The sequence below is a fragment of the Clarias gariepinus genome, chromosome 3 (genome assembly GCF_024256425.1).
Source record: "Clarias gariepinus isolate MV-2021 ecotype Netherlands chromosome 3, CGAR_prim_01v2, whole genome shotgun sequence".
NCBI lineage: Eukaryota > Metazoa > Chordata > Actinopteri > Siluriformes > Clariidae > Clarias > Clarias gariepinus.
Window position 1 is genome coordinate 9,902,305 of NC_071102.1, and position 13,215 is coordinate 9,915,519.

At 36.7% G+C, this 13,215-nt stretch overlaps 1 protein-coding gene across 1 annotated transcript in view; it reads right to left on the minus strand.

Annotated features, from left to right (window-relative positions):
• The window catches only part of si:ch211-186j3.6 (neural-cadherin), a 285,750-nt gene that overhangs the window by 182,203 nt on the left and 90,332 nt on the right, over positions 1-13,215 (minus strand). Inside the window, exons 3-5 of the mRNA XM_053492457.1 lie at positions 11,159-11,384; positions 7,901-8,105; positions 1,510-1,621 (exon numbers count right to left, since the gene is read on the minus strand). Of these exons, the coding sequence (XP_053348432.1) occupies positions 1,510-1,621; positions 7,901-8,105; positions 11,159-11,384 (543 nt within the window). The remainder of the gene's footprint in view (positions 1-1,509; positions 1,622-7,900; positions 8,106-11,158; positions 11,385-13,215) is intronic.

Below are 13,215 nucleotides of genomic sequence, written 5' to 3' on the forward strand. Positions count from 1 at the left end.
TTTTTCTCCCTAAATAATAAAAACCATCATTTAAAAACTGCATTTTGTGTTTACTTGTGTTATCTTTGACTAATAGTTAAATGTGTTTGATGATCAGAAACATTTAAGTGTGACAAACATGCAAAAGAATAAGAAATCAGGAAGGGGGCAAATAGTTTTTCACACCACTGTATATAGTAATATTCAGGCTAAATGTACTTACTTTTAAACAGATTTGTGAGTACAGTATATGCCGCTCAGTGTAAAACAATCAGAAACATGCAATTTGCTAATATAACCTGTATCAATTAATTTCTAAAATCAGTCTTAGACTTAAACTATGAAACAAGTAGCATCAGATATGCATAGTAATATTTATTGTTATAATAAAATACCCGCTGTTCCCAACATTGATTTTGGATCCACTATGAACCTAATCAGAATAAAGCAAGTTCTAGAACTAAAGAAATGAAATTTTAATAGCAATTATAAAATCTTTTTGCTTTTAAAACATAATTACAATAATAAATCTTCTCTCCAAGGTTCCGGACGTGGAATTGTATATTACCTATTGCACACTTGGAGTTATCAATCCCATTTCTAGATAGAGACCATTTTAACAAAAAAAAAAAAAAAAAAAAGTCAGCAAAAATTCTATTTTAAAAAATTGCATAGTATAAATTATTTAAAATTCTATAAAATTATGTTTGGATTAAATCTATCCAGTTATTGGACCAGTACTATAAGAACACATAATCAGTAATAAATATAATCATTTTGATTATTATGGGTTTCCATAGCTGTACTGTAGCTCCCCACTGACTGTGCTTTACAAACCCCCAGGTCCACACTAAAACCCACTTAATCTACAAATCATGAATGCAATTAGATTAGCAATCGTAAATTAATTTACTAATAAGAAAAAGGAGACCAATTCACTGACAAAAACACATTTACACAGTAATGTAGCTATCATATGTAATACTAGGAATGGTATAAAGTGGAGTGCATACAAAAGGAAATGATCTCATGTCATAGTTATTTAATCTAATTTAGGATGACTGTATTGTTTTTATCCATCTGTCTGGTATCAGAATATAGTTTTTATTTTGGAAGTTTTGCAATCTCAATCAAATGTACAATAAGGAATATTAGTTGTAAGTGTGAAATCCCTATTGGTTAGTGAACAAACTCTGGACAGTGGGAGGAAACCGGAGTACCTGGAGAAAACCCACCAAGCACAGGGAGAACATGCAAAGTCCATGCACACAGAGACAGGGGTCTAACCTGGCCGGGAATCGAACCCGGACCCTGAAGGTGCAAGGCAATAGTGCTATTTGGTACACACACACAGTTAAATATAAATGTAAATGTATAACCAGCACATGTAAATTAAAACACTATTCTGGTCAGGGTTAAAACCAAAATAAAAATCCAGTTTATGGCATGTCCTCGAAACCCCACACAACACCATTTTACGTTATGCTTAAATGGACCCCAGTAAATATCTGCGTACTGTATAAACCTTACCTTGAAGCAGAGATGTTGCTGTCGTTACCGTTTCTGGGATGCCTTCTTTGCTATAAATGGACTGCAGGAATTCTGGAACACAATCGTTTTCGTCTGTGATAATGACACGTACCTGATGCATATGAAAAACAGGAAAAAAAAAACAAGAGATAAGGGCAGGATAAAGGCAGAAAGGGGGGAACAAGGAAAGGGACAAATATCTACAATCAGTGATATGTGTTTTGAGACTGTGCATATGATCCATGGCACAGTGAATTGTGGAGATAAAAGAAAAAGGGATTAGGAGAAAAGGGGTGCAATGGGACGATATTATTAAGTTCTAGTGAAAGACACTGATTGTGTTGGGGATAAGGGGCTAGGGAGCACACAGGAAGGATTTGGCAGTAATTGTCCCGATTTCTTGCCATACACTGGAAGCTATTTTGGCTAGATTGCCCTTTTAGCAATAACCCTGCTAAATTGACCTACCTTGATGAATTGGTACGAATATTCTTTTTGGGTAAAAATGTAAAATCACTTGATTTCCAGCTCTTTCTGATTCCCTATACTAGTAGATGAACACCCAGTAATGTACTGTAGTACCAGTGTTAATCATATGTATCAGTTGCCTATATACTGTTCTGTAGCAAAGTAATATACATATTGTAAATAAAGATTTGTTGAATATACTTAAATGATTATTGGAAGCAGCCTGCACTCAAAACTTTACATTTTATGAGCATGAAATTGCTAGTATACGTGACATTGTTTCACTGTTGTGTCATGTAAAGAAAGACACAAAACTGTTGGAATTTGCATTATAGTAATAATACTAAGTACTAAGAATAACATTAATTATTCCAAATATTATTTTTTTTAACCAGGCATTTGGGAATTCAATACCAAAACAAAACATTGTAAGAAATTGAAACCTGAAAATCATTTTTCCTGCGTTTTACTCAAATATTAAATGCTACTGAACTCGACAGCTGAGTTTGCACAGTGTTATAAAGTCTTGATTCATTTATGTCGAAGAGAAAATTTAGAGAAAAAAGCACTCAGCTGAACTCAGCACAGTTGATGAGAACAAATACAGATAGACATTTATTTATCTGGCAGATGCTTTTATCCAAAGTTACAATACAACAATATATTTGTGCTGAACAGATGTGTGAACTGTATCAGTTATGTCATATGGCTAACTTACATTTGTACTAAAATACACAATAACTGAGAATGATATCTACTCAGTTTAGCTTCAATGTGACTGCAAAAGCTTCGAGTCTTACAGTACCTGAACTGTGGAATGCATTTTTCATGGAACAAGGGTTGTGAAATTTGACTCGATTACTTCTCTTGTGTTCCTTTCCTGGTTGACAATCTTCATCATCAGTGTGTGGACCAGGAAGCTTTCTAATGACCAAAACCTACCGTAATGTACTTATATGCATCGCACATGCACTACATGTGCATTTGTCATGATATTTCCTAGTACTGTACTTCAATTTATATGGTCCCAGTAATTCAACTTTTTTTATGTTCTTATGACCTGCATTTATTTATCTGTTTTATACTTCTCTAGTTCAAGTTCATTTATTTTCTGTGTTTAACATTTTATTTATCCGTTACTCCCTTGGTTTAAAGCCTAAGCATTCAAGCCGAGTGTTCTGTTCACCTTATCTTTTTATGTTTTATTAAAATCTGGTAACGTTTCTTGTTTTATCATGAACTCTTTTCAAGGCAAGCAAGATAAATGGCTATTTGTTAAAGTTCAACAATGAAAGCGTACATTTACTGTTAAAGCTCTTAACTACGATTTATTACTAATTGTAATTTAAAACTAATTGCTTTGTTTCCTTCACAGCTCCTCCTCTAATCCACTCTCAATCACAATACTAGTGATTTCTCAATTTTGATTGGGCAGAAGGTGAGCATCAATTTTCTTAACAGAACGGCTCTTAGAGGTGGTGACAGCTGCAATAAATCCAACGTGTTTATTACTTTGTCGGTTTTAATGGTTTGGGTATTTAATGTTTATGGCAGTCCAATAATTCACAGGAATGGCTTAATTCAGTTGCTGATTTCCAAAAAAAAAAAAAAAAAGTTTGATTTACTAATTACAAAGATATTATGTCACATCTATATTTTCTGCATATGGAACCCAGCAAAAAGTTTTGTTTGTTAAAATATTGTGGCAACGTCAATTTGGCAACTTTACAGATTGAGAAACTCGTCTATTACTTAAATGAAATGATGTTGAATCTACGTTGAATACATGATTTTGGGATAATGCTGAACAAATGACCAGAATCGCAATGTTCAAAGAAGACTTCAAAACAACATTAAACAATGAAATTTATTTTTATTTCTTAAGTGAAAAACCTTTAATAGAAGTTTATTCCCTTTTTCCTATAATTTGTTCTGTTAAACCAGACATTCTACAGTTTAGATGTTGGCACACCCCATCTTACAGGAGAGTGTAGCTGTTTAATATTTTTTTAGTTCACTTTTTAATCTACAGTATACTTTTACATTGCCTTTTTCTGCAGCCATCACTAGCCCTGATTTTGCTGTATTCAGAAGTCATGATGCACTTTATGGTAATATTTTCAAAAGAAAACTGACCAGGGAGATAATCAGTGTTGAGGGACGTTACGTTTTAAAGTACCTAATTACATTTCAAAATTACTATCATTAAAAAGTAATCAGTTACATTACAGCATTACTTTTTGATAAAAGTAACTAGTTAGAGTACTTTTCAATTGCAGAAAATGAAAACCCCTTTGTGATTCCCCATGCATGTTGTTTAAGTCAAGACCTTTATAATTGTTCTACCATCATCACTTAGCTAAATTTGGCCCATAATCTGTTAACAACTAATACCCCTATCTCACCTTGGCCGTGAGTACGGTTCATCATGATTCACCGTGAGTTTTGGCGCTGTGATTATGTTTCCATCTTTCTACGTGTCGGTCCTCAGATAGTCAAACCACATAGGTGAGATAGGGGTATAACAGCAGGAATAACAGATAGGGTTGGTTATTGGGGGCGGCGCTTGTAGGACGACTTTCACACACACTAATGTATAGGGAATGGCTGCTGCCTGGCTCACGGATTACATAAATTGTCTGAATAACAGATTACATTTTTGAAAAATTACTAAATAACTGAGTACTTATATGGCGGACCGTGTTAGATTACTCATTACATCAAAAAATTAATTCGCGTACTCTAATGCACCCAACACCCAACACTGGACATAATGCTACAACACTCAAGAGATGCACAAGCACTCTGTGTTCAAGAAACCTGAGACACACGCTCTGTGTGGGATACTGTTGAGTTCTTCTAGGTCTTCGATCAGGATTTCTAAATTCTGTTACAAACTTAAGGGACCAGGGGTGTATTGGTGATTGGTGAAGATTGTGCAAACAGATGTTAGGTGGTATTAATGCTATAAATAAAGGTTGAAGGTTTGTTGTATTGGCAAAAATGGGTTGGGGTAATGCTTGTCTTTGGTTTTATTTAAATATGCCTTTTTATAAAAGATAAGGTGCTAGTATGTTTTCAACAGATTTTTTTTTTTGTTCCTGTATTACTGTTGCCACTAAATAAAGTGTGTAGGAGTGTTTTATGAGAGAGACAGTTTGTCTCTAAAGCCCATAGACAGTTGCTTAGTAACTTTCAAAGCAGCGGAGATCAAAAATAGTCTGAGCTCCTCCAGAAATGACAAGCACCTAACAAGAGATCACTGTCTAAAGCATCGCTGTGAAGTCCATAACTCATTAAGCATCACAAGTAGATTTAAAAGAGAATGAGTAGGGACGAACAAGGCCCCAAGCTCTTTGTGATGATAAGATAAAGACATTTGTGATGAGATCTGAGATGTGACATGAACTGAAAAAGAAACAAAATTATTTAGGATGACAGGAGTTTTCAGTATAGCTTGTAGTCCAACTTTCACTTCTGTCTCTCTTGGTCTGTTTTTTATCTTTAACCCCAAGACTTTAGATCACAGATTGAACAGATCGGAGAAACAGCTGCCCGTCATTCCATTGCCCTGTACTGCACTTATCAAGCCCTCTTGGTGTTTGCACTTGAGTGCACTGGCATTGTTTTGTACCATCCTCTTGGCCCACCACATGTCTGTGTGCTTGACTAACTCTCCTTAGGACAAGAAAGTCCTATGGATCACTGAGCAGCACAGATTGTGCCTCGCCAAAGCAAGATTTGAGTCGCAAGGGTCATGTTGTTGTTGGAGCCATCCAAGCGGCTATCAATCACAGACTTAAATCACTGCCGTTGCACTTTTTTTTTTTTTTTCAATTTTAGTCTCTAATTCAGCCATACAAACAGACATTTAGACAATGACCTGGGTTTAAATAGATATATTTCATGAACAAAACCTATAACTATCAATTAAGGACTAAGCAACAGTTTGGATTTACAGTATACATTTGACTTTGTTGCTCAGACATTTACATTAAATAATTATTTAAAAGGTTTATATGAAACATTTGAACGTTGAACCTGAATTGCTCCAAAGCGTGTGACATATTCTACATTTGACACATACAGTATAGTAAAACTATAAAGTGTATGCTTTGGTATTGGTACATTTTTTTGTTAAATGTACTCCACCAAAACCTCTTATAAAGAATTTGCCTATAAGATAAAGTACAGTAGGTCATAATACAGGAGCACGCTTCAGGTAAAAAGTAGTAGGAAACTACTCTCATCCACTGATGTGTTTTAATACAGTCTTCCAGGCCGCACTCCGTGACCAAATGTTGTATTATATAAAGGCTTACGTCAGGGGGTGATATAGGCCCTCAAAAATTTTAATAATAAAATTCGATAAAAGCTTTGAGAAGAAATGAGCCATCTAGATTCATATATGAGGTCTGGAAGTAGAGGATGCAATAGACTTGAAGGGTTCATTTGAAACACAATTTCTATAGTCCAGATCCATCACCCTGAGTAAGACATCAAATTGTTCAGGGAATGAGTGCTTCCAATAAAGTTTGAATGTGAGAAGCAGTGAAACTCACTGTCACACCGGTTTAAGATACAAGAAGGGAAGGTCTTTTTTAGGGGTGATTGATATCCATTCAGCGACATGGTGTAAAGACACACAGGAGCCATAAAGAAGCAAAGAATTTAAACACATACTGAGCAAGGTTAAGCAATGACTCGACTAAGGGGACTAATATTCAGGGAAAGAAAAAAGCCTTTCTATCTACTAGAGGCAACAAATATGATAACCTAGAAAAATAAAGATATTTGTTAAGTCAAGAATATGCTTTTTTGTATCATTTATAAAGCATTTAAAAGTAGAGGGAGTGTTCAAGTCCAACCAGGTTTTTCTTTTTTTTTTTTTCAATATAAAAGTACAAAGTAGTCAGAGTGAAAACTGCAATTATTTCTCTATGTAATCCCCTGCTACACTAATGCATTTATCCCAGTGTTTCACTTCTGTTTATATATCATCAATGTAGAAAGTTTTCCCAGTATGCCGAAGCCATGATCACATCTGACACACTGGCCTCATTTAATGGTCCAAACATGTGGAAATGGCTTGGGGTGATGTCAAGACTGTAAGAAGGATGTGGCAATAACTCCCATCCGAGTTACTGGACCTTTTCAGCAGAATAACAGAACACAATTATGAGAGAAAAACTTTTTATCTTTCAATTTAATCACCTGCTAAACTAATGCACTTATCCCAGCATTTCGATAGTGCTTGGATACCATCGAAGTAAAAAGTTTTCTCATGGCCAAAGCAATAATCAGACTTTCTGATTCACATCTAAATCGCTGGCCTCTCTGGAACTCCTTTAATGACCCAAACCTGTCGAAATTGCTTGAAGCGAGGTCGGGACTATACACAACAGAGGCTTTGGTAATAACTCCTACTGTAGCTGAGTTCCTGTAATGTGTGTTCAGTTACTCCTGACGAGTTGGCGATTCAAGGATCAAGCGTTTGACTTGCACATGCTAAAGACTGCAGTGGGCTTTAAGCTACCTCCGCTAGGATTGTCTTTCACAGACATACAGTCTGCTCATCACCATACTGTGCTTAAAGTCTTCTGTAAACGTCAGTCGGTTTAACTTGTTCTTTCACGAGAAACTTAATCCTAGAGAAAGTCCTGGTTTGCCTTGAATGCTCTCGTATTTTTTCTCAGCATCTGTCCGCAGACTGTATTTATATTGGATTTCTAAGTCAACAGCTTCCCTTTTCTTTTCTTAGTAAAGGGGATTGTGCAGTATACTGTACATAATGTACTGCACATATATAACAGATAATAAATAGAAAATTCAAAACATTAATTCAATTAATAAACCGTGCAGTATTCTGACTTGATGTCTTTTTTTTTAAAGACATATTAGCCATGGTTCTGCTATCGCTCACCTCTGCTGCACTGCTAAGGCTCTCCTTGTTCTCGCTGGCTCTCACGAGCAGCAGGTATCGATGCTGGTCGGTCTCATAGTCAAGGCTCTGCGTTAAGCTGATCTCTCCACTCTCCTGATCAATGTTGAATAGACTGCTGGGGTTGATAAGCAAGCTGTAGCTGATCGCTTCCTTCTGGAAAGACAGTGCTGGAGTGACCAGAAAGCTGGAGAAGAAACAGAGAGATGGATGTTACAACAAGAACGAAAGGTAAATTCATGCAACCTGATGAAAAGAAAATGTGTAAAAAGGTTTCCAGGAATTATATTAAAATTTTGTAAATATTAATTAATTAATTTATGCAATGTCTCCTTCGACAAGCATGTCATTATAACTTCAAGCAAGGTTGATGAAAGACTATGCATTTTGGCAAATTAAGTTTGACAAAGGTAACCCAGGAAGCGAACATTTTATCCATTTACCCCACAAAATATCATGGTAACAGCACCCAAGAGAAGCCTCTGTGTGCATTTCTGTGAACCAACTTGTGCAGGGCCACTTAATCTTAATCGCTGCAGGCCTGAGGGCATAAACAAAGCCCACAACCATCATTTCTTCAATAGATTACAGCCTAAAACAATCACTGAGCACAGACTGAAACTGGTGATGAAAGCCTGCAGGGTCCAGAGACTTATCAGACAGCAGCCAGATTACAGTAACATGGCTGCCATATGATCTGCATCAGTTTTTGACAAAGGGAGAAGTAAACGAGATAAACGGATGAAGTCAGATGGAAGAACAGAACGATGACAGAAATAGTTATCACCGCATAAAGGGATTGATAATAAGTAGATACTGTCTGCTCATGGGGAAAAGTACATGCAAAGTGTTGAAAGTACATGATGTGTAATATAGTTCTCGGCATTAAAACAATAAATAAAAATCTCCATTGTATGCTTGTATATAGGCAATCACTGCATAGGTACAGTAGTGGCAAGAAAAAGGTGATTAAAGATCATTGCGTCATGTTCTGCTAACAGGGTTTACAGTATGTAAAAATGTAAAATTTCTATTTAAAAATAGAAGGTGATTAATGGTAAAAAAAAAAAAAAAGAATAACATGGCAGGTGAAAACATTAACAGGATGCGTTGAATCCATGTGCCGTCCAAGTCCATTTTTTTCACCACTTTTATAAAAGCAAAATACGGTTCCAAAGTTCAAGAACCACCAGAAAACCACCTTATAACAGCCTAGTTGTACTGCAGTGATCATTCATCTATAATATTAGGATTAATAAATGTATATTTATTAGACAACAAAAAAGCTGTTTTTTAATCACCTGTATTATTACTGAAAAACAGGGAAAAAGGAAGAAGAGTTCTCAATTTCTACAATTTTAAAGTTTCCTGAAAGCAAGTCCAAGACAACCATGGAACATGACCATATTTTAATCTTAATGAGACCATATCTTAGGCATGACTGGGAACAATGTCTTCGAGCTAAAATTCCACATAACCATGATGGCATTTAAACCATTTTATTACAATACTGTAGCTCTTTAAGTCTAAATCTAGCTCCTTTTAGGACAAATTACCCCAAATACACACTTTTCTATATTAATAATTCACCGATTCCAAAGCATTGTCCTTGAAGTCTCCTTTTCTGCACATTATGATGTTTTCCCTGCTCTATAACATGCACTTTAAATTAAAAAAGGCTCTTAATTAGCTAATGAGTTGTGTTGGTAGCTGCAAAATCCCTAAAACATGCAGAGCAAGGAAAGGTTGTGAACCGGTGTCACAACTGATCCAGATGTGCTAAAATTCAGCCATTTCCATCCTGGATTCCAAAAGCAATTCCATGGCTGGTTATAATTAGTCCACTTTGGCTTAAAACTTGCCAATGGCTTATCTGACTCAAATTCTAACAAATTTAAAACCATTTCATTTAGTAAAGTTAGCAGACATTTTTAATTTTTAACAAAATTAGTAAAAAAAAAAATTATTATTATTGTTGTAGGTACAGTAGACATTTAACATGAACAAATCCCTACCAGAAGTTTCCAAATATACAGTATGTATTCAAAGACAGCCAGGGAACTAACAATGTAAGGGGCATTCAAGTCAAAGAAGGACTTTTGATTGTGTAGAATAACTGAACACAGTTCTGAGGATAAAAAAAAAGATTAAAGAAAAAAAGATAAGCTGAACCTGTGGAAATCACTTGGAGCGAGGTCAGGACTACAGTACATACTGTAGAGGATGTGTCAGATGCTTCTCTTCTACAAGTTGCTTAAAAGTTATTAATTGATTTTTCAAGGATCAGACATTGCACTTGCTGAATGTTCGTGGAAACGACCTGCCTCGGCCGAGATTCTTTAAAGATTTGCGCAGTGTACTTGAAGTCTTTTGTTCTTCGTTCATGAGAAAATTCATCACAAGTTCGGGATTGACTTGAAAGCTCCTCGTAGAAAAAAATAGTATTTCTTTTTTTCCTTTCCTACAGCAACTACACTTCTAATACCTAGATTTTGTTTAGGTATGCAGTACCTGTGGAAAGCTTCAGTGAGATGAACATGCATATTATACTGACTCTTCCATTTTAAAAGAGGATATAGGAAATTATGGTGTGAGAGTAATATCTGTAGCACTTGGTAAGGGAGGCAAATGCGAATAATGAGGAGCTATATTTTAGGATTACTTTATATCTCCCAGCTGTAGGGACTGTGTTTATTCTTGTAAAATGTAATTACAAATCAGCTCATATAGTGAAAACACAAGCCAAGGAAATTAATTGGATGAAGCCAGCACAGACAGGGTAAACAAAGACAAACAGTCTTTACTTGCTGCCTTGGAAAAGTCCGAAAATAAACAGAAATACACCTAAGAAAATGTATGTTTCTCAGTTTTTACTCCAAAGTCTACTAATCCCCTACTGTGAGAGCATGTGTGATAAGCATGACTTTGCTGAATTAGCATGTGTCATACATAGTTAATGCTTCCCATCATACAGCTGCACAAACAGAGCCATTAATGAGCCGTGCACGCACTCTATTGAGCACAGACTGTATGCTTCAGCGAGCGGGGAAAAGAGCACCACAGAGGCAAAGATGAGAATGTCGCTGCTGTGATGAGGAAGATGATGATGATGAGCAATGTGTGACTGACACCGAGTAAAAAATCCATAGTTCATACAGTATGGGTGATTTTGTATGTACCGTACAGTATGTATGGTGTTAAAGTAATTAGTTCGCATTGGTGTGCGATATCATTACTCACGGCTGTCCCTCAAGTGTGTTTTCGGGGATGGATATTGTATAGGAGGCGTTGGTAAATTGTGGCGCTCGGGGTCCTGCTATCACGGAAAGGACGGCAGGGATGCTGCGACTTCCCAGAAGGTCAGCAGCAATGACAGTCAGTAAATATTCTCTGTCCCGCTGCAGAGGCAAACCCGTGGTCCGCACATGACCCATCTTCCGGTCCACATCAAATCGGCCATCGCCTCCTGCATTAAACATATTGAGAAACAAATGATACAGGAAACCGCACCGCACTTCTCAGTCTGATATGAGGTAAATTATCTCACGACACTTATGTTCAATGACTAATCCAATCAGTATTAAAATACACCCTGAAATATATACACATATTGCCAAAAGTATTCGCTCGTCTGCCTTCACATGCATACTGTATAAACTTAGATGAACTCCACACCAGTGCAAAAAGCAAGGTCCATAAAGACACGGATGAGTAAGTTCGGTCTGGAAGAACTTGAGTGGCCTGCAGAGAATCCTGATCTCAACCTGACAGAACACCTTTGGGATGAATTAGAGTGGAGACTGCGAGCCAGGCCTTCTCATTTAACATCAGTGTCTGACCTCACAAATGCGCTTCTGGAAGAATTTCCAATAAACACACTCCTAAACTTTGTGGATAACAAGGGTGGGTCAACATCATATTAAACCCTATGGATTAAGTCTCTGTGTGCATGGAGTTTGCATGTTCTCTCCGTGATTGGTCCAAAGATATGCAGATTAGGATAATTGGCATCCCCAAAATGCCCGTAGTGTGTGAGTGGATATGTGTGTGTGTGTGTGTGTGTGTCTGTGTGTGTGTGTGTGCCCTGTGATGGATTGACACCCTTTGCGTCGTGTGCCCCGCCTCATGCCCTAGGCCTCCAGGGATGGGCTCCAGGCACGCCCCCCCCCCCCCACCCCCAACCCTGAATTCAGGATAAAGCGGTATAGACAATGAGTGACTGAGTGACTGAGTGGATTAAGACTTGGAAGTTATCAAAGTTATGGGAAGACTGGCGAATACTTTTGGCAATATAGTGCAGGTTTATATCGAAATATATGTGATGTGCTCAGCAATTCTGAGGCTTTTTTTGGTGGTGTACTTTTGCTATCTTGAGATCCGAGTGGATGTATTCTATTCTGGCATCACAGGGGGATAGGTTCCCTAGTGCTAGTTTGCTAGTGAAGTTGCAGAGTTCCAATGCCTATTAATAGGGGGAAAATAAACAATATTTTAAACAGGCAGGTATCATTGTTAGAGCCTGAAAAACTGAAAAAAGTGCTTCTTTTTTCAATCAGCGATGTTCCATGTTATATTAAAGGAAAAAAATCTAATATACTGTAGATTTAGCAAAGGCAGCAAACTCAATGTTGACTCAAAGTTGCTTTAATTTCCCAACACAGAATTGGCTGATATAGATCTATGAGGAATCTATGAGATTAAAAGCACAATGGCACTGAGGCTGAGATTAGCATAACATTTGAAGCTTAAAATTGGATGTTAAACTTTCTGAGCATGAGGAGGTGAGAGAGCTGGACAGACTAATGGACTAAATCGCTGCTGCATGGCTCTCTTCAGGTAGAGATAAAGCAAAGGCTAAATCCCAATGGTGTTATTATGAATAGGTAGTTGAAAGGCATCGTTAAAAAAACATTAGACAACCTAAAAGAGATGAACATTTATAAAAATCCGATCTAAACATGTTAATTATGAAGGTTAATATGCAAACTGTTTACGGTGCAAACGGTGGATTTTCCTGTTGCATGTTTATCACTTCCGTAAATTGCTCTGCATAAGGGCATCTGCTAAATTGTGCTAATGTAAATATAAACGCCATTGACTTAGACCGTATTTCTGTTTAAGGAACAGCTTGAACAAGTCTTTTCATTTTTACAGCACAAATTTAACCCCTATAATCACTACACATACATACTTCAAGTTTTAGAGTTTCAATTTTCTCATTTCAAAAGAAAAAAAAAAAAGAGTGTCAACCTCTCCTGGTATATTTATATCTGTCTGGCATGCTTTGCCTGTCTCCC